The sequence below is a fragment of the Rissa tridactyla genome, chromosome 13, assembly GCF_028500815.1.
Source record: "Rissa tridactyla isolate bRisTri1 chromosome 13, bRisTri1.patW.cur.20221130, whole genome shotgun sequence".
In the NCBI taxonomy this organism is placed as follows: Eukaryota; Metazoa; Chordata; class Aves; order Charadriiformes; family Laridae; genus Rissa; species Rissa tridactyla.
Window position 1 is genome coordinate 13,078,753 of NC_071478.1, and position 21,234 is coordinate 13,099,986.

At 42.8% G+C, this 21,234-nt stretch overlaps 2 protein-coding genes across 4 annotated transcripts in view; one reads left to right on the forward strand and one right to left on the reverse strand.

The window, feature by feature from the left end:
- Positions 1-14,510, reverse strand: part of SUDS3 (SDS3 homolog, SIN3A corepressor complex component) — a 36,752-nt gene extending 22,242 nt beyond the window's left edge. For both annotated transcript variants that reach the window (XM_054219355.1, XM_054219354.1), the window contains exons 1-10: positions 14,268-14,510; positions 12,364-12,433; positions 11,233-11,288; positions 10,780-10,851; positions 8,479-8,498; positions 7,749-7,905; positions 4,379-4,474; positions 2,353-2,414; positions 1,425-1,446; positions 750-855 (exon numbers count right to left, since the gene is read on the reverse strand). In XM_054219355.1, the coding sequence (XP_054075330.1) occupies positions 750-855; positions 1,425-1,446; positions 2,353-2,414; positions 4,379-4,474; positions 7,749-7,905; positions 8,479-8,498; positions 10,780-10,851; positions 11,233-11,288; positions 12,364-12,433; positions 14,268-14,433 (827 nt within the window). In that variant the 5' untranslated portion in view covers positions 14,434-14,510. The remainder of the gene's footprint in view (positions 1-749; positions 856-1,424; positions 1,447-2,352; positions 2,415-4,378; positions 4,475-7,748; positions 7,906-8,478; positions 8,499-10,779; positions 10,852-11,232; positions 11,289-12,363; positions 12,434-14,267) is intronic.
- A 3,415-nt stretch (positions 14,511-17,925) lies between these two features.
- TAOK3 (TAO kinase 3) overlaps positions 17,926-21,234 on the forward strand; it is a 95,221-nt gene continuing 91,912 nt past the window's right edge. For both annotated transcript variants that reach the window (XM_054220084.1, XM_054220088.1), the window contains exon 1: positions 17,926-18,070. The gene's annotated coding sequence lies outside the window, so the exon portion shown is untranslated. The remainder of the gene's footprint in view (positions 18,071-21,234) is intronic.

A 21,234-nucleotide genomic window follows, 5' to 3' on the forward strand; every position in this document is an offset into this window, starting at 1 on the left:
ACTTGCAAATCGCTTTCTGCTCAAGGAGTACTAGATTGCCGCCCTTGATTAACCAGTTTTGCATGTCTCACAGATTAAGTTCAAAACCTACTAACATTTCTCTGCAGAATGTAATATTTTCCTTGCGTTTTGTGAGGCTTGCACAGCTATATGCTCATAAAATTTAACAGAGCTAAATCAAATCAGCAATTCTGAAGTTGCTTCTCCCATGTGGGTTTGATCTTTAAAGGTTATTTGGATTTGTTATTAGAAACATTTTTCATTCTGTTCATCTGCTGCACAACATTTCTTCCGCCACCTTGTGGAACGATGAGCTAGTGTTCTACAAAACCGAACACCAGGACCGTGAGTACTGCTGACACCTCTGTCCCGGCAATCGCAGAGTACCTGTAACTCAGCCGACCAGTTTCACAGCTACATCACGCTGCGTCTGCTGGTGGCTCTTTTAATGTCAGGTTTGACAAAAATGTTGCCCAAGTGTCACAGTGTGCACCACTGACTCCATGGAAAACATTTAAGTCTCCTTCTATTCAAGCCAGTAGTTACTCTGGGAAGTCTACGAGGTCTAAGCACTCCATTATCACTTCTGATTTACCAGTGTCACAATGATTAGCCCTCGAAGGGGCTAACCTCTGCCCAAAGATGTTTTGTCCCCAAATTCTTTCATCAAAGCAGTTTCTCTCCACAGTCTTTGTCTCTTCACTACACAAGGCTCACATTGCTTGAAACAGAAATTTACTAGGACTTACCATCTCTTATCATAATAGAGTTTTCCATCTTCTATTCGGGCTTCAAACCGCTGTGCTGGAGACTCTGCTGGTGTTGCTGGGAGGTGCTCGGGAGAGGACGGAGAGGCTGAGAACAGGAGAGAGATTGTGTTTATGTTTAAAGACTAGCTTGCGTTCACCACGCAATAGCATAACTGACTGCAGAATTGCGATCAATAATGTCATCTTAAACTGAAATAATACGCACAGAAAGCTACAATCTCAAATTTCCATCAGAAAAATACTTTAGTCCCAATCTGCCTTGAAATAAAGTGTACAGATACATCTAGAGAACCAAAAGCATAAAACCTTAAGTTCTCAATCCTTCCATCTACTTGACAAGCAGGCAAGCTGCCCAGACGCATCTGAATATAACGGTAACACCTCTTTACACAATTAGATTGTCCCATGCCCAAATGTTTCAGCCATCCATGAGCCTCCCTTCCCACCCCTGACAAACTTCAGAACAGCTGAAGAGACTCCACGCACAGCACCCATTCGCCACAGTAGCTACACAAAGAACAGCAATTACACCGTCAAAACAATTATACAGTCAAATTACACAGTCAGCAATTATACAGTCAAAAAGCCTACAAGATAATTCTCTGTTCAAAACAGCATGACTGTGAGCAAGTTCTAATGCAACTGTTAACTCACCTGGTCTCTTGGGTGATTTAAGCTACATGGAAAGAAAGCAAAGAAGTGTTAGAGATCTGGCATGAGCCATCGAAGTTCGCAGTAATTATTTCAGATAGTCTTACTTTCATACTCTAAATGATCCTTTCTTAAAATGTACCGTCAAGTAGCATAACACGTAACCAGAACAGCATGCCATGAACAGCCAAAGGTGTAGATAATCAGTATCGTGATACAAAAGGTCTGCAAACTGAACTCCTTCAGAGCATTCAGGTAATCCACTAAAACAAGTCAAAACCAAACCCATCCAACACATTATATTCCTTGAACACGATCCAACATTTCTCCGGGTACACAAAATACAGGAGATAAATCATTAGAGACACCTCGACAGCTGGCACAAAAAGCACGCTCCACTACCATCCGCAAAAGCCTTAATGAGCAGCCTCTATTATAACAAATTAGATAAGCCTTAAAGCATTTAGCAGGAAAGCAATAGGTTAATAAAACCTAGAAAAAACTATAAACATACACACTGTACCCCATGCAGTTTGTTAAAGCATTGCAACAGTGGGGAGGGGGAAAAAACCCCACCTAAAAACACCCCCCCACGCTAAGGCCTAAACCAGAGGCAGAAAGACGCGTTAACATCTGCTCAGCCGTGCGGGGGAAGAAAGAAACTCCTTAAGATAGCTCATCACTTGGTTCAGACAAAAGGTTACATTTTTAGATGACAGTCATTTTAATTAGGTTAATTAAACCTATTAAAATAAAAGGGAGGAGATACCATCTTGCTAAATCTTTTATTGTGTTACTTCAGAAAGCCTACTGGGATGAAGTAGTCCCACATCTCAAAAAGGAACATAAAACAGAGAGCTCTGTTCTCTTCAGGGAAAGCATTAGCTTTCTCTTTAAAACAAAGAAATACAAATCAAGCAATAATCCCTACCTTATTCAGTGTTCTCAGGTCCTCCATTATTTGCTCATCGGTCAACAAATAATTTAGCTGAGGTATCCAGAATTAAGGTTCCCATAAGCTCTCGACAAGCAAAGCTAAAAGTTACAGGTCAATGACATTCCACTTGACTAAATGTAAGCCAAAACGTTTCTGTAAAGTTGTGTAAGATTTTAATGAGTGTCACACTTGAGCTTTTTTTTTTTGGTCATCTGCCTTAATACAAGCCCATCTCCACAGAGCCTCATATTTAGCAGCAAATAGAGTGCAAAATCATTTTAACTTATTCAGACATAACCATCAATGAAAAACCTCTAGTGCACTGACATTTACTTCATGGAGGCATCAAGCATTAGCGTTTCCAGCAGTTTTCATCTTGCATTTCTGTAGAGTACAATCTGGGAGCTGAAACACAACAAACTCGCTTCAGATTTTGTACAATGAAGCTGAATCCCACCCAAACCTCGGAAAAGAAATGAATCATTTTGCAACTCAGTAAGCAGGAATAGAGAGATAGGGAGAAGAGGGGAAAACCCACAAACAAAACACCTCCAAAAAAGAACCAGAAAATAAAGCCAGAGGCACAAAACACATCCTTGTGTGGATGAGGATGAATAAGAGCCTACCATTCACCTGAATACAAACCCAAAAATCTCAGAACACAGAAATTAGCGTATTAAAACCTTACTACAGCTCCGCTGCCATTTTGTGGAGTTTCACAATCGCATCTTCCTATGTCCCTTTCCTACTGCTCCTCTGTCACTTCCACACAGAAAAGCTCTAAGTACACAGAAGGAAAACGATACCCAGACAAAGCAGTGGACCCACCCTCTCTCCAGCTTTAATCTATAGGGCTTCTTCAAAACAGCCGTCAAATCAGAAGTATTAAGCTCAAGTTAACAATTGCTAGGCTACATTTTAAGGATTTTGGTTCTGATGGACTTTAATCCTCCCCCAAGCGAGAAAAGGTGGATAAAGTTTCATACCGTGGCTGCCGTATCACGCTCAATTACTAGGTCATGTTCACTATGAAACTCATTTATTTTGGATGAGATAAGGGCACTAATAAATAGATTTTTTTTTTTTTCCTGAAAGAGCAAACAGGATCTCCAACCACAAAGAGGTTAATTAAAACTGGAGATGCTCGTGACCATCCCACACGAACTCTAGAAGGTCAAGGTTTGATATTGCCTTCAGAAAAGTGTGAGTCACTCAGAAGTCATAAGGTAAATTTTTTAATCTGATTTAGGCCATACGAGCTTGGAATCTAATGAGGCTCTGCGAAGCAAGTATCACTGCCTTCCTCTCCAGGTGAATTTAATATACAAATAGAGAAAGTGCCTATCATCAGAGGAGCCAAAAATGTATTTCCAGAAGCCAAGGAACATTTTAATTACAAGAAACATGCAACAAGGCAGAAGAGAAGGATTATATACACGTTTTTCTCTCCTGTGATATATAAAACCAGGATGGATTTTCATCTTTTTTTTTTTTTATTCAAAGAACAAACCTAGCACTCCTCTCTCTTGCTATGCATCTCTCTGGATTAGAGATCTGAAGCCTTTATCAGAAATGGAAAAACTAGTTTGATATGACAAATACGATCTTTCTGGCAAATGTTTTGTCATATCTTGAAATGAGAAAAGCTTTGGCTCATGTAAAAAGCCATTTACTATCTATGGAATCAATTACCTCAGCATTTATATACAGTGTTCTTTTAAAGTTTTTCCTTTGTGGAAAAGATTGCCTGAAGAATTCAAACTATTCTCACTGACAAAAAAAAAGTTATCTCACAACACTGTAAAGTTAAAGTTAGGATACTGAGGGATCTCCAGAGACTGGTTGTGTTACGTTAGTTTATCACACATTACACAACAAATTGTGCTTCAATATTTCCTAGATTCAAATCTGATCCTAGCACCTCATTTCGTTTTCCTTCCTATATAAAAAAAACCCATAGCTGCAGGTGGCATACTGGCTTCAAATACAATAGCCCTCCAATGACTCTGTAAAAGGATATCAGGGGCAGGTTTCCTCCTCTTGTCTGGGATAGGAACTGGATCGTTTGGTCGCCGCCTCAGTTTCCTTGTCATAATAGGCTTCACTTCCATCGAATCTGTAGAATAAATGAAGTTGAAGAGCTGATAAGACCAGAGGGAAAGGAGTAAGAAGCATCAGCTTTCTACACAGGGAAAATAATCTTTCCTCTTTCATACAGAAAATTGGATTTTTTTTTGTGATAGCTTCCAGCATCCAAGCTGGAACTGCTGACAGTGAATTCAAGTTCTCTTTCATACTAGGTCACTATTCAGAAACAGCACTGTGATGCCATGGTTACAACTTTTGTGGGCTGGAAGCGGCACAGTTGGTTTGGGGGCAATTTTACAGCTCCTTCACATACCGATAACAAGCACGATAATGCTGCAAGGATTCAGGGCAAGCTTCTTTAGTGCTAATGCTACCTGCTTTTGAACAGGTCATTCAAAAGGCAAAGTTCATGGAGTTCTTTGGTAACAAAACACAGATATTTAATAGCGTGAAAAACATCAGCTACAAATCAATTGCTCTCTGTTTCTTTTCTTTAAGCCAGAAAAATAGCTTTGTCAAAGGAATACAGATAATTACTCCATTCAAGATTGATACAAGTCCGCTGGAGCAATTTTAAACACAAATACTATTTAAATTCAGATTATCTCAAAATGTTTCAAATTATGATTAATGAAATGAACCTAATTAATAACACACAGAGCCACAGCTGACAGGAAATAAATTGTAGCATATGCACTGGGGAAAAAGAAAAAACTGTTTAAAATTGAAATACAAGTCTCATCACCAAGTAATTATCCGAAATTACAGTTTGTCCAAATGTCTACAGGTAGTCTTAACTGAACTACTTAAACTCTTACAAATCACTCCATTTATGAAGATATCTTGAACTGACAGGCAAAAGAATACATCTTAAATGCTAAACGCATCATCTCACCTCACTTTCCATGTGCTGAGAATTATTTACTCATCTTTAAGTGCACCTGAATCACATCCCAGGTAGCACTTAAGTCTGCAAAGCCTCTTTGGCTCCCTCTAGACACCAAAACCTTGAGCAGCTACACATGTTCAGACCACACCAAATTACCTTTCTCCTTATCTCAAGGGTGAACAAGGATGACCATGCTGCACATCAAGGGAATAAATGTTATGATAAAAGCTTAAAAAAAAAAAATTAAAGTGCCACTCACCGAGTGCATGCCAAAGGAAACCTTATCTCTAGGATTCAAAGCTGAATTTTGAAAACCACTGAACATTAGTAGCCCTGCAGACACTAAAAACGTAACTTACTATGTTGAGTACAAGCAATTCTTCTCATTTGCTAAGACTGATTTACAAGAGTCTCAGAGGACGGGTTTTGAAGCACTTACTCAAGGCAATAGGCAGCCAAGTCAAGAAGGCTTTTTCTCCTTTTTAAAAATTAGCTTCAAATGAGTTGTCACAGAGCTGTTATCTATATTGCTTAAAATGTGAATAAGGCAGAGAGATCGATTTTCTTCTCTATCTTAGCATCCTGTATCTTAAAATTGTGACAAGTCAGCACAAAGGTTTCAGAAGAAAAGAGTGTTTGAGAGTCTAACGTTGACTGTTAAACATCTGAAGAACTCTGACATTCTCAAGAGAGTCATGAAACCTTATAAAGGAAGTTTTGAAGAGCTGCTAAAGCACGAACAGATATAACCTCAAACGTAGTCTTGCATAAGGCTTAATAATTAAGAACCAGATTAGACAATGCTTCAGAACAGGAGGCAACTATTGCAACCTCATGAAACTGCAACTCTCCCACCACTCACAGATGAGCAGATTCATCAGGTTAGCTTGCACCCCTGTGTATGCTGAACTTCCATAGGTTTTATAAACCATCAAGTCAACATGTTCCAGCATTCTTATTTCTTAGCCTCCAGCAGGTGTTCACAACAAAATCCTTTACTTTAAAGAAATCACACTGCGTTTCTGCCAGTCTGGAAGGCAGGAGATAAGGGAGGGCTGACACCCACAGAATGGATCTCTTCTCCACAGTTACTTACATGCCTTTTCCTAGATTTGTATTTGATGAAATAGGTCATTTCTTCAGGACACACAACAATGTGGGGGCACATTTCCCTGAAGAGGATTAATCTAGACCCCAAATCAGATTACTAAATACTTCTTTTCACCCCTCCTCAGCCTCTGAAAATCCAAATCCTGATGCTAACAGACATCCCGCTGCTAGAGAAATTGTATTCCTTCAGACTCCTAAAACACTGGTATGCAGATTTCCGCAGGTAAGATCTAGTTGGATCCTGATCCAAGAATGAAAACCTGATTGCAAGATTAGTACCATATCCCAACTTAGTAGCCAACAGACACAGGCATAAGACAACAATAGGAAAGTTAAGGCTAAGGCACAGTTTGTAAGATTGAACTAGACTTCATAATTAAAAAAAAAAAAAAAGACTGGGGAAACAGCACAGCTCAAGGTGTTTTCCAGACCACGTTAGCCCTAACAATTTATACAAGCCAAGAACACTCTTCAATATGTCCAAACAGGTTTAAATTCTTGCTCCTGAATGCTAATTAAATTGTTAGTTTACATACTTCTATAGATACTATGCAAGAAAGATATGAAAGGTCTAACTCACAGACAGGCATCAGCAACACAACCAACACTGTCCACGAAGCGAGGGAGTTGCTCTTAAAAAACAGAATCAAATCAGACTTCTGGTTCAGTATCACAGCAACACAATTTGTGAAGGAGGCTAATTACCCCTCTCTACTTGGCTCGGCTGTGTCAATTACTGCAAAGAGCATTGCCAAGGCACCAAGGGTACCAACTGGTCTCAGGAAAGAAATCCACCCATTTAACATCCATTTTCCAGAGTCTGGATACAAACGTAGCTCACAAATCTGTTTTTCTGGCTTTAAGAAGCACATTTCAACCTTTACTGTTTGCCTTTCTTCAACTTCTTGAACACCTATTACTGGATTAAAAAAAAAAAGGACAGAGTTTACAACCCGGCACTGCTCGTTAGATCAATATCGAGCCATCTCTCAATAGTTTTATTGCCAGATCACAGGAACTAAAGCAGCCCCTTTCCCTGCATATAAGAAAGCCTATCCATTCCGCTGCTTCACTGGCACTATTTTGATTCACCTGTTAGTAACTCAGGTCACTGAATTCTATTATGAACATCCTTCTCCATTAAAAGACCATCAATTTGTGTTCTACAACTGTTGGCATTTGGAAAGCTTTAAAAGCCTTCACACTAGCTGTCTGTACACACCAGCATTGCTACCTTTATATCTTTTTTCTAAGCAGTAGCAGAGCAGATAAGACAAATGATAGATGCCTATCTTGTTTTTACCTCCTGTTAATTCCATTGTCAGCTTTTCATTCTCAATCATCTTCTTTTTCTCTTCCAATTCCGCAATCAAATTTTCCTTAAGCTCAATTTTCTTATCTTCAAACTCCTTCGCTGCTGCCTTCTTTTCCTTGACATAATTTTTTTCCACCTGATCTGTCTAATGCAAACCAAAAGAACAAAAAGGTTAACTAAGGAACCAATGGCTCACGTTAATGATATCACAACAGCTTCTTTCAACTGCTGTATTGATTACCTTTTCAGTTGAAAACTGAAGCCACTTCTAAAGATTATCAATATTCATAATCAACAGAAAACCATCTAAAAATGACTAAGTAAGCAGTACTATTTGGCAAAAGAATTAATTATTTTTAAAAAACATTTTAACATTGCATAACATACGAAGCCTCTAGCAAAGAGCTCTTCAGATTTATGAATAGCACTATCATTTACCTTAAACAAGCTTTTGAAACAAGCCAAATGCACAGCCAGCATACAGCAGAAGCACAGTAAATATTTCTTTTAATTCTATTTTAATGGCAAAGTCCAGAAGTTACCTGAAGTAATACCAGCAGTAGGCTGTGCTACATCTCAAGTGTAATAACGCTAGCTAGAGAAAGAAAATTTCTTCAAGCCTTCTGGAAGAACAAGCACAAGTACTCGTTGATCAAACAGGAGGTTTATACCTCTTCCATCTCATTAATATATATTTTGATAAATTAAGAGTACTTACTTCCAGCTGGAGGAACAGTTCTGAAAGACAAGAAAGACTTAATTTATTATCTTCAAAGATGCACACAAGTACTTTCCTAACATTTGAAATCATTGAATATTGCAGCCAGGAGAGGCAGTGAACTGAACAGTCTATGTACTCATCCAACCTCTTCTCTCACTTTGCAGTTTTGTGCTGTTTTCAGTGAAAATGAAAAAATGATGAAAAGCTATGAAAAAATCCACAAAAATGCAGTTAATTGAAGTTTTCTATAGATTGCCAAGCAGATTTGCAAAGCTCACACAGCAGTATCTCATACTATTCGATTCAGCTAGTGTTCCCAGCAGTACTAAGCACGTAGTCCATCTTTCTTCCATTTTAATTACAACCAATTAGTATCAGATAGTAACTTCCCAGATAGGAGCTCGAAACATGTAGCTGAATGTATGGCCGGCAAAAATTCACAGCTAAAGCCAACTTCATGGATTTCAGCAATGAATGGTACAGAAATAATTCTGCAGCTGTTAGAAGATTCATCTACTTAACTCACATGTGTCTGATTTCAGGCTGTTTATGCCCGAGAGAACAAGCAAGGAAATTGTTATGTTTCACTGACGGTTAAGTTCTAACACATGGCAATGGTTAGTTCAAGTCAGACCTATGGATTTCTGGGTGTGAAATAGTTCTGCTACTGATGTTTTCCAACTCCTAACAACTTGAAATGAAGCAGGATGGGATCCTTCTTGTGTTTCCTGGAGGACACAATGCCCAAACCAAAGCTTTTACTCAGGGTAGTGGCATAACAGCAAACTAATGCAACCGATCAGTCCTCAAGTCACCATATTCCACCAGCATATTAAGCTTTGGCAATATCCGAAATAGTAAAAGCTTTTGTAAAGATCACAGGCTTCAACTATATTTTGGAGAATACTGTAGTAGCAACACTGTAGTACTGTGCCCTTTTTTTTTTAAATAATTTTAAAAAACAACAAAATAGAAACCAAAGATGATAATGGCCCAATTAAAAAAAAATAAATCAATCAAACCTTTTGCTTGCAAAGAGCTCTACCAATTAATTGAGCATGGAAGCAGTGTTACAGAGGTAATCAAATACAAGCTAAACCTCAACTATTGCTTTAGTATTTCTGAATTATCAAAAATACAAACCCAAAGCCTCAACATGGGAAGACCATTCTTCCTGTATTACTAGGCAGTTGGATTTTTTAATCATAAAGTTGAAAGTTATCACCATCTGCCCTCTTGTGGAAGAAATACGTTGCTGCAACACTGGTCTGTGCCAGCCAGAAATACGAGTTAGCAGTTAGGCTTAATTTTATCAAAGCAACCCTATATTACTAGAATGCAGCTCTAACGTACGTGAAATTCACCTCAGACGACAGATTCCTCTTAACAAGAAGTAGTTCAATTTACTTAAATTCCTCAAACAAATCCTTTACGCTTCCAAGCACTTTTAGAAAGACACAATTTATACTATTCAAAGGTTGGAGTATTTTAGCCACTGCCTGTCATATTTCCCAGAGTAACAGTCCAGGCATTACAGGACTCATCCAACTTTTCTAAAGGAAGAACAGTTACATCTCCTATTTCCCCATAATAGCTTCTATGCTTCAGTATCCAAAATAAGAACCTACTGGAAAGAGAACAAACAAGAAAGACGGAGGGCAAGCAAACGGATCTGATTTCCAAGCCATTTCTCTGCAGTAACACAATAAAGGCTCCCTGGATGGGCCGAGAGCTGGGCATTTTAAAAATTAACTTGGGCCTTTGCTCCTGAAACAGAGTGCCAGAACACAAAGTACCAGCAGCCCATTCCGTGTCACAGCTGTACAGAAGAACAGCTTCAGCAGCAAACCCTCTGTACTCTTTTTTCCAGGGCATAAACCAGATCTTTGGGAAAGTGTGTAGTCCTAACTTTCCATTTCTGCAAACTGAAAGAAACAACGCACCTGAAGGTTTCAGACAAGTTGCACAAAGAACAAGCCAAAGTGGGGGACTGTAGGTTAGGCACGGTGGCAGATAAAAATTAAACCATTTTTTCCACTTGCGCTGTTCCACACCAATGAAGACTAAAACTGTTTAATAAACAGTCAGCAAACAATGCTGATTAAAGAGGAGGGGAATCAAGATAGATCCCATCATGCTTCGTGCACGTTCAAAAAAGCCTACACTATACCCTTGGAAGCAGAAGAACCCTTTGTTCCAGAAGTTCCTTTTCTTTAAAGGACAGAATTACCATTATTTTTCTTCACGTGCCTAAAAGGACGTTAAAGTTATACGTAGTGTCTTAGAAATTCAGTTTACCTGCATTTCGTATCCTTTCTTTGTACTGCTGGTCCAACTTTTTCATTCTTTTCTGGTATTCCTGAAGAGTACCTAAGTTGGAAAAAATAAAATTCCAGTGGGGATCCACAATTTATTTCAAGTATTACATTTTCTCAAGGAGCCATATACCACTTGAAACACAAATACTAATATCTGAAATCAAAAAACTATAGTTCTAGTTTGCTTATTTTGATAAGCATGTTCCTCATTTTTTTCAGAAAGCCAACTACTCCTTTTAAGGAATGCTTTAGTACACAAAGGCTTAACTAAAAGTGTTTAGAGGGATGGAAAGCAGACAGTTTTCACTCAGCAGCATGACTGAGAGCCAGCATTCAGTGAAGGATGCTGTTTACATCTTTCAAGACCCTCATCCATGTTTGAAAAGTGCTGAAAATTGTTTTGAAGAAAAAAGCTACCCCCTTCAAAGCTTACCTTCCTGCAATTGCTGTAACTGCCTCTTCAGAGATGCCAGTTTGTCCTGATACATCCTGCAAAGACAGAGAACTCAAAACTTCACTTTGAAAAAACAAACTTACATTGTTTATTTCACCATCTGTTTAGGTTACAATGTGTTTATACAGGATTAAAAGCTTTTCAGAAGAACTTCAGGAAACAAACAGTAACTAAAAGAATATTATTCAAATGCAAGTCTGTTTAAAAACCCTGCCACCCCATTGGTTTTACAATGCACCCAAACCAATTCTTTTGTAAGCAGTTCAGGCTAAAATAGGACTTTGGTGGTTTTTTTGTTAATGTTGAAATTTGAAATAACATTTAGATCTACAGACGCCAGAAACTTTACAACAGCATCGTTCTGCCACTTTGTCAAGTCTTAATCTTTGTGTATTAGTTCCATACTTATAAAACAGAAGGTATTTCCTGACATAGATCTTGGCATTATAAAAAAAAAAAACCCAAAGTCCACTCCTGATGCTGTTGCAAACTTCAAATCATAGAATGGTTAGAGTTGGAAGGGACCTTAAAGATCATGCACTTGCATTTCCCTTCTCACATATCTGTGGTTTAACACGAGCGAAGTCTTCCTGTATTAAAACACGTCTCTGCCAGTAAGCAAGAGCACAAAATACTGCAAATACACCTAAACATCAAGGGAAACTATTTCAAGACTCCAAAAAGCCTGTCTTCTTGGACAGGACTAGCATTCTGTTGTTTAAGGGATTTTAATAGGCATCTTGCTTGGCTTAAAGTAGATCCTTTATTTTATTTAAAGGATCTGTCTGCAGCAGGATTCATTTACAGCAAAACTCAGCTGCTCCCAGAAACTGGTACCTATCTCTTTGTCCAAAACAGTAGCAGCACTTAGTTTCGTGAATACAGAACACAGAAAGCAACTGAGGAGAGAAACAATACAAGTATATGGACTCTTTTGCTAATACATTGGGATAGGCACTTAAAAACTCCAATCTTGGCCCAAAACATTGCAAAGTTTAATGCAAAAAAAAAAAAAAAAACAACCAAAAAACACCCCAAAAAACAAATCAACAACCCAAACCCCAAATAAACAGAACACTACCTTACTTTTGATTAGAATGAGTTACTTACTGTTCTTTCATTTCTACAAAGTCCTCTTCCTCATGTTTTGCCAGGTCAGTTTCACTGGCATCCTCAGTGTCTAAATGAGGTAAAGAAAAATTTGTTAAAACTAAACAAGTATTTAAAAACACCAAAGTAGTAAACTATTTAAAAACAAAGAAACAAATAAACAAAACCCCCAGATCTCAGGCAATCTAGCCTCAAATACACAACCAGATAGGCCTCTGGAGGGATGAGTTCAGTTGTTTAATGAACCACCTCATCTCTTTCCTGCAACTGCAAGTAAATCTACGTAAATCCTCTGGTAGTTTTACAGTGAAGCTTACATCAAAGCCTAAACAACTTCAGCTACTCTGGTGATTTCTTCCCAGTTTAAGACAACAGGCTCTACATTAACACTCACAAAGGTGAGACAGAAACAGTCTAAAAACCATTTCACAGACTTCTTCCTATAGTTTCACCCATGACATAATATACAGTATGGAAGACAAAAGCTGAAACAACTGTAACTTGTTCTGCATCTTGACCTGAAATGCTCCAAAATGAAAATACTATGACTAGATGCTGTCAGGGTTGACCACAAAGGTCTTGCTAAAGATAACAAAGTTATTTGCTGTGATCTGAACTTGACTTCTCCCTGCACGTCACACAGAAGAACTTCAACACCTATACGTAACAAAGACCAGCAGTACCATAAAGATAGCCCCAATTTTATGAATAGATAATACAAACTATAAACAAATTAAACCCATATGGGACTGCTAGTTTTCTCCGATGCCTTTTCAGGCTTTTATTTGTAAGACATGGGTAGCTAAGAATTAATTACATTTCCTCCCCAAGGAGAGGTCTGTGCCTCCAGGCCAGAGCTGTAGTAGGCAGGGTACAGCTGTAAAGCCTAAACTACAGCTGTACTCCCTACAGGTGGACAGGGGGCACCAGTCCCTTAAATCTTCAGATTTTTCTTTATCTATGAACAAATGCTTTAAGCTCACATGTATTAAGATAAAATTCAACAGACCAAATATAAAACAAGAGATGTCTAGGTCACCATAAAGGACTTCCATACTCATGTGCAGCCACGGAGAGCCCCCCATGACCAGTATGCTGCCATCCTTTGTGAGGATCTACAGATTGAGCTCCAGCACCTCATTCATCAATGTACCAGACAGGATGGGGCACTCTGGCTACCAGAGCAACAGATACTGTAGAAGGGTCATTCTTCATCTCCCTTATTTGTTATTTTTATGGACCCTACACCCCAGAATACTCTGGGTTCTACTTCCATTTCCTCTTCTCCACTGCTTTCCTGGTCCTTCTACAAAACCCCGCTTTCCTCGGACATCCTCTTGCACATCCTAACTTCTGTCCACTTTTTCTTCTACTTTAACTGCCTCCTTCCCCCCTGCCCCTTCACACCACAGAAATATAACCAAACTTCATACACAGAAATATAACCAAGCTTCATACACCAGATTTCTCCCCTACTTTTACCCTTTTGCCCCATGCACCCAAACCCACCCCCTCAGTGCTCTCTCCCTCTCTCACTGCCTCTTCTTCCCCTGGGAAACCACTTCAATCCCACCTCTCCATCAGCTTCACTTTTCTACTCTTCCATAGGGAACCCCAGCATTTTAACAGGCACTTTTCTTCGTGTTTTCTTGCTGCTCCAGACCACTTCACCAGACCCAACCCAGGCCTTCCTTCCCCAGACACTCTCCTCCACCTCCTCAGCGCTCCATTCCGGAGAATTCCCCTTCTTCAACCCGCCCCCGCGGTGAGAGCCCGCCGTCACCCCCCGTAAGCCCCAGGCACCCTCGCTTCTCCCCCCTGCCCCACTCCCCACCCTCCCATAGCACTCAACTCCCCTCGACCCCTCTCCACCCTGCTGCGGCCCAGCCCACCCCGTTACCGACCCTCATCGGAGTCGCGGGCCCGAGCGCTCCGCTCGCCGTCCTCCTCCTCGGCGCTCTCCAGCTCCTCCTCCTCGTAGTACTCGGGGCCAGGGGGCATGGTGGTGGCGGTGGCCCCGGGCGGAGTGGGGGCCGGCGGGGTGGCAGACACCAGCCCGGCCGCGCTCATAGCGACGGGACGCAGCCGCCGCGGGCCCGCGCCTCCGCCCGGCAACGGCGACGGGACCCACGCCGACACTTCCGCTTCCGGAGCGCCTCCGCCCGGCGAACGCGGCGGGCAGCCAAAGGGGGTCCTTATCAGAGAGCCACCGGTTCGAGTCCCGGCCTCGGCAGCTGCGGGCTTCTCCGGCAGGGTTTACTCCTCAGGCTTTACTCTTCGAGGGGTGTAGGGGAAAAGGGGCTTCGTCTGGACCCCCCCAGACCTGTGTCCTCGCTTTTTGACACCAAGGTGATCCCATCTGCCACGAGACACCTGCATGGCAGGACACACGGTAGTGTCACTGCTCACCCAGCAAGGAGCAGGACCTCACAATGGTGGGAACAGACCTCTTGTAACACTTACACTACTCTTTCCAATGATTTATTTTATTTTTTAAATACAGAAATTACTTCCTTGTTCCTCCATGCTCTCAAAGCACCACCAAGGTACTGGGATCTCGCAGTCACCCAGGTGAAGCAGTTGCTTCATGCCAGCAAACAGCAGCTTTCCTAGAAGAGCCCAAAGCCATAACAAATGTCTCCCATCTGCCAGGTACAGGGGACCCTCCTGACTAGGCACTGCGATAAAATTAAGGACCAAGATACAGATCCTGCAGCAAAATTCACATGCAGGAACCATTAAATACAAGATCCTACCCCCTATGAAAATGCCTCCCATTGATATTTCAGGCTAAATAGCTCAGCCATTTTCTGCAACTCTAAGTCACCTGGGAAGAACTAATTAGTCTAATTGCCTCCAGCAGAGCCATGCTAAATGCTTACCCTAACAGTTGTGAGATGCATTCCCCAAATGCACAACTTACTGACTCACTGAGATACCACAAACACCTAACCCAGGGAAAGGAATAGGATAGGTTTTATCTAAAGGAGGACTGAGCTCAAAAACTTGGCAGCGCTTTTTCAAACTGGCTGAACCAGGCGCTCAGCAGCAGCAAGGAGCAGTGGGTCACACTTTTTGTTCTGAAAAGAATTGTAATAACACAGCACACGCACTTTGCTTCCCCGTAGTTCACCCTGAAGATCTGTTTGCCCTGACTTACAGTTTTTAACTCAGAACACCCACGCAAAGTATGCCCAAGACCTTTTTACATAAGTAAATATTACCTTTTACGAGAGATGAGGCTGAGACAGAGCTACAAGCCAAACACTATCGAGAGCAGCTCCCAGAGCTCAATGTCCCATTTGAGGGCATTTGCCTTGGCACACAGGAGACACAGTGCCAGAACTGCTCTCCACCACCTCTCTGTTGCCAAGTCGTGCCAGGTGCAGGGGGTTATCAGCATTTTGGAACACAATCCTTTTACCTTTCCCCTCACTCGGGGCTGCAGCGGCTGGCAGGGCTGCCCGCGGCCACAGGGCGAGCAGGAAAGGGTGTGGTGAGCTGATGGGTGGGTGCCCACACTGCACCCAGTACTGATGGGTTTGTCTTCTGCCTGCAGACTCGCACCCGGCTTGAATTGTTCAAATAACTTTCCCAAAGTCATACAGTAGCAGAGTTAAAAATAGAGGTGGGGCTAGCTAAAGCCCTTTCTCAGAACTAACCAGAGCCCCCTTAAAGCTTTATAAACACTATTTCCCCCCTTTTCTTCCTCATTTCCTGCCTGTGTCTCCTCCACTTGCCCACATATTTAGTCCATCAGCTCCCCTGCAAGCTTAGCTCCTACTGCTGTGGAGAGCAAACCAGTTAGCAATGTGTCTGAACCATGTCTGCCCTTTTAAGGTTAATTTATCCTGTGTTACACTGCCTCAGCACTTTCTGTTTGTCTGAAGCCAATTTATCCTTCAAGCGCAGCCTGTCTTTCACACATCACACAAAGGGCAGGTGCATTTACTAATATGAGGGCACACAAGAACCCTTTGAACAGAAGGAGTTGCATGCAGCCAGTGAGTAAGGAACTACACACAGCTGCTGATGCAAAATTTTTTAGCTCAGTCTGTGGTCAAAACTGGAATCTCACTTGGTGCTTGCTCGCTCCGTACTAATTCCTCATGTTTAATATTAGCCTTCTGGAGACACCCTCTACTGTCATCTCTCAGGCATTCAGTGGGAACCCAAGGGAGGAGGTTCAGCTTTAAGGAATGCCATGTTTCCCTTACAAATGCAAAAACTTAACTGTCTACGCCCCAAAGAGATATCAGGGAAAGTTTAAACTTCTCTGCCAAGCTATTGTTCTTGGCTCAAGTTTTCATCAAAGCTGTTTTTCTCATCACAACTCATTTATTGTTTTATATACATTCACTCAGTTTGAAGAAAGATTTCTGCCTCTTGCTTTGTGAGCATCAGCTATTCATGGAGTAGCTGACAGAGAAGTCACGCTCACTATGTTTTTCTTTCTATTTGTAAGAAATAGAGACAAAAAGGTTATGAAGCTCATCTTATAAACAGAGATCATGGCAACTCATTCACTGTATGAATTAGATGACTGCAATGAGAAAACCTGTAATATAGCACCTTAGCCTTTGAAGAGCAGAATGCATACCAACACCCTGAGCCTAAAACACACGGCTTTCAAGTTTCTGTACCTTTAGTTTCAAAGGGATGTATGATGATGGTCCTAGAAGAAAGCCCAGGAGGGAAACAGTTGTCAGAAACAAGCTAGTAGAATGAGGTTGCATCAGACAAAAGATAAAGCTCTGCTCCTTCAGTTTTGTTTAGCAGAAAAGCACTCAAAAACTATCAAAGGATAAGCCGCTGTGGGGCTCTACACCTATATAGCAAGGAGCATTTCTTTTTAGATTCAAAGTGTAGCAAGAACAACATTATATCACCTTACCCTGTCCCTCTGCTCTGAGCTCTTCCTAATCCAGACCTCTTAACCACTGCTAAAGCTACTGCTTCTCCTTTGAGGCCCATCCTTCTTCAAGCACGCTACTGTCAGGCACAACCAGACCTTCTCTTTTTTTGGTTACAAGGACTCTCTGCCTGATGGGACCTGCCATAGGACACGCAGCCATTGCTAAAGCTCCCCAAGACTGACAGCAGGTACTTAAAGACTCAGAGTCCTGTGACAGGGCTCCATCACCGCTCCCCCCCCCCCCCCCCCCCAACCACACACCTGAGCCCGCTATAGGCCGCGACACCACCCCTCACACACCTGAGCCCGCTATCGGCCCCGACACCACCCCTCACACACCTGAGCCCCCTATAGGCCCTGACACCACCCACCCCAGCCCCTAAGGAGCCCTTGGTGCTGAGGTAACGGCCCTGGCCATTAACGTGGCCACCGGCCCGGGGCGCCGTGGACCCTCTACTGCCGGTGGGACCCGCGCAGGCGGCTGAATCGAGCACCGATGCATGGGGAGGACATCGATGTAGGCGGCACCGCTCTGCTGCCTGAGCCGCTGGGATGGGTAGCTGAGCGCCGATACATGCTCCCTTCCCTCTCGCCCGCGGCAGGCAGGCTGTGGAGCCGATCGCCGAGCGATTGGCCGCGCCTGGCGGAGGGGGGGGGCCGCGCCTCGGGCGGCGGCGGGGCCGTGGCAGGAAGCGGCGGGGACGGGGACGGGCCGGCGGACACCCTCCTTCCCTCCTCCCGTCTCCCTCCCGGGCGCCGTGGACGTGGTCTGCTGCCGCCGGCCGGCACCAGGTGAGGGGTGGGAACGGGAGCGGGAGCCGCGGCTGTGGGGCGGCGGCACCGGCTGAGGGGGCGCGCGCGGCGGCGTCGCCTCTGACAGGCGGGTCCCGCCGGGGTCAGTCAGAGGTTTTGGGGATAAAAAAACCCCACTTTCTCGCTGGTTGCTGGGTCGGGGGGTGCTGGGCGTCCCGGGGCCGCCTCATGGCGAAGCTCCCCGGGAGTGCGGTAGTGGCGGAGCCCGGCCGGGCGCTGCCCCGGGGCTGCTCGGGGGCCTCCGGGCTTCGAGTAGGGGGGTCGGGGGGAGTGCCAGCCCTGCGGCTGGCTGCGCTCGTCCTGCGGCGGTTCTGGGGCTGGGAGTGCCGGGACGGGGTAGCAGGGGCTGGGTGGGGGACAGGGGCTGAGGGGAGGTAGAGGTTTGGGGGGCGACAGGGGATGGGGCGTGGAGGGGTGGCAGTTTCCCAGCCTTTAATGCTGGTTTTTGTAGGGCTTCTGACACACTTCTGTGTGCTGAGCCGTCCCGAGTTTGCTGGCACAGGAGCTCTGTGGGAAGTTAGAGGTGCAGGGCAGCAGCTCCGGCGAGTGACAGTAACCTGTGCGGGGGGGGGGGACAGGCGGGACATGTCTCGCTGGAGAGTGGGCGTGAGGAGAGGAGGGAAAGAGCCTGTGTTTCCTTCACCTACAAGCCAGGGGCACTTACAGCTCAGCTAGACGGTGTTTGTCCGTAAAGATTACCCCTCGGATCTATCTGTGAGCAATTTGAACGGCTTTAATATTGGCCTACTGAAATTCAAGTGACAAGGGGAGCTTGGTTGCTGTCAGCTTTTTTTTAAACTGAGTTGGAAGTAATTATGTAGGTCTTTGCAGACGTATCTGTTCTCTTAATGATATCAAGAAATGATTTACTATAGGTGCTGAATGTCATCTAGCAGTACTCATATTTGCGTGGGAAGGAGAAAGAAGGAGGACACTAGGCAAGTACTAAGCCCTTAGAATTTTGTTTTTTATATATATGTCTCTGCCTTTTTGTGTTTTTTTTTTTTTCTTCCCAGGGACATAAGAGGAATTAATTCCCTAATTCTATAACTATGATACCTCTAAAATTCAGTAGCCCTGGTAGCATCCAGGTTTTCCTTGGTCATTTACTCAGTCTGGGCAGAATTGAGCAGCTCAGTGCCGGATTTGCTGTCCACAACCGGGGTGTTCTCTGGTTTGTGCTCCCGCAGTCAAATGCTGGTCTCATAGGTGTGTGGAGTACTTGGGCTCAGCACAGAGTCTAGTGGCAGCTGCCACGTTTGTTTAAAAACAGCTAAACAGGTGGTGCTGGTATGGCCTCCCTGTTGTGCAGAAGCCTCCTTGCAGGAGGACCTACCCAGGCTGTGGGAGAGCTGTGCTTGCTTCCACTTTCTGCCCAAGAGGATTTCAAATCGTGTTGCCCACTTTAAGGGATAGTGATCTAAATAAGAGGGTGAAAGCAGTTCAGGGTTATGGATCAATGGGGGATGCGCCTCACCTCTCCTGTGGAAGCTGTTCCGCAGTGCCCAACGCGATTAAAAGTTAACTGGGTAAGAGCACAACAATGCTATGATACCGTTGACCGCAGTTTATGGTGCTTGTGTTTGGGTGAGGATATGTGGGCTCCAATCTGTTCTCCAAGGTCTGCTTACGTATTTTTCAACAAATGTTTAGAATGCTACAATGCTTAGAGTGATGTAGTTTATTTTGCTAGTGGTCATTAGTTTAATGTGTCTTGTGCTAGATTTATTGGAGTACATGTGGTGGTATTTCTACACTGATAATGTATCGTTCGTGGAGAGAAACAATGCACCATGCCTGTTCCTCTCTTTGTGTCTTTGGAACTGTGTTACTTCTGGTAGCTGGCTAATTCTATATTGTTACATTACTCCCTGAGAACTCAGAGAGTGTTTTAAATGTAAACACCTGTTCACCAACTCTCTTGTAACACTGAAATTCATACAAATATCTGACAACTTGGTTCCTTTATGCGCTTACAGTGAGGCTGCAAACTGTTCCTATCTGCATTAATGTGTATTTTTTTTCAGGTTTTGTCAAATCAAGATTTCTTATTTACCCTGTTACTCATCCTATAACTTCCTCTGGCATCTGATTTGAGGAAAACTTGAGCTAGGTTGTTTCCATCTTCCCCTCCCAACCTACAAGTTTTTAGATTGCAAACTTCTGTATGTGTAGTACTTACAGTGATTTTTATGTACTTCCCTTTTGCTTTGTTACGTTCATTGTTGGTTAAAAAGAATCCTTGCAAGTCATAACTTTTAAAGATGAGATATTTCTACTTACATGTATTCTAAATATGGATCTGGTATCAAGAGGCTTTTGCTGTTAAATTTATTTTTCATCATGTATTGCAAGATGGGGGTGGTCTCTTAACAGAACTAGGCTCTGTCCTTTTTGACTAATAGCTGACTTCTGACTTGTAGCTGTCGTGCCTGTAAGAGAAACCCCTGTTTGTCTGTAGCTGGCCTGGAGTTTGCTGGGCTGAGATGGGCTGTTCAGGAAGCCCTGTGGCTGGGGAGCAGAGGGGTAGCAGTGTCAGGGAAGTTGCTGCGCAAAGGGTGGGGTTACACCAGGAACACAGACCAGTTGTTTTCTCTGTTTACAGGTTTTTGTTTCAGGTTGTGCTGCAGCCTCGTCAAATGCTGCAACGTTCAGGTTATGAGAAATGGCAGGGGAGGAGGTCTTCATGAAACACTTTCAATTTTATTTTACTTATTTGCTGGTTTTACTGGGAAAAAAGTCTTTGTGTCTCAGGTTAATGTTTTAAAGTAGAACAAATCTTTTGTTTTAAGATAGAGTTCAGATTATTTAACAGAACCTCTCTATGGTTCAGTCACAGCATTTACAGCATACTGAGTGTGAATAAAAGCATGGCTTTGGTATCAAAGATATTCAAGAAGTAGATTTTTATAAACTTGTTTTTCAGCAAATGCTCAGCTTTTTTAATAGATGTGCTTTTACTCAACGGGGGGGGGAAAATCAAAGTAGTAAACCCAAAAGTGTGTTTTATTTCATACTTATTATTTTCAAACTACTTCCTTATTTGAAGGCCATTGATTAAACCAGAAGGATTTGATTGCCTTTGGCTTAGTGCTGTGTAATAAACATTATGCAATTGCATTGCTCCTGCTTGTTCATTAGTT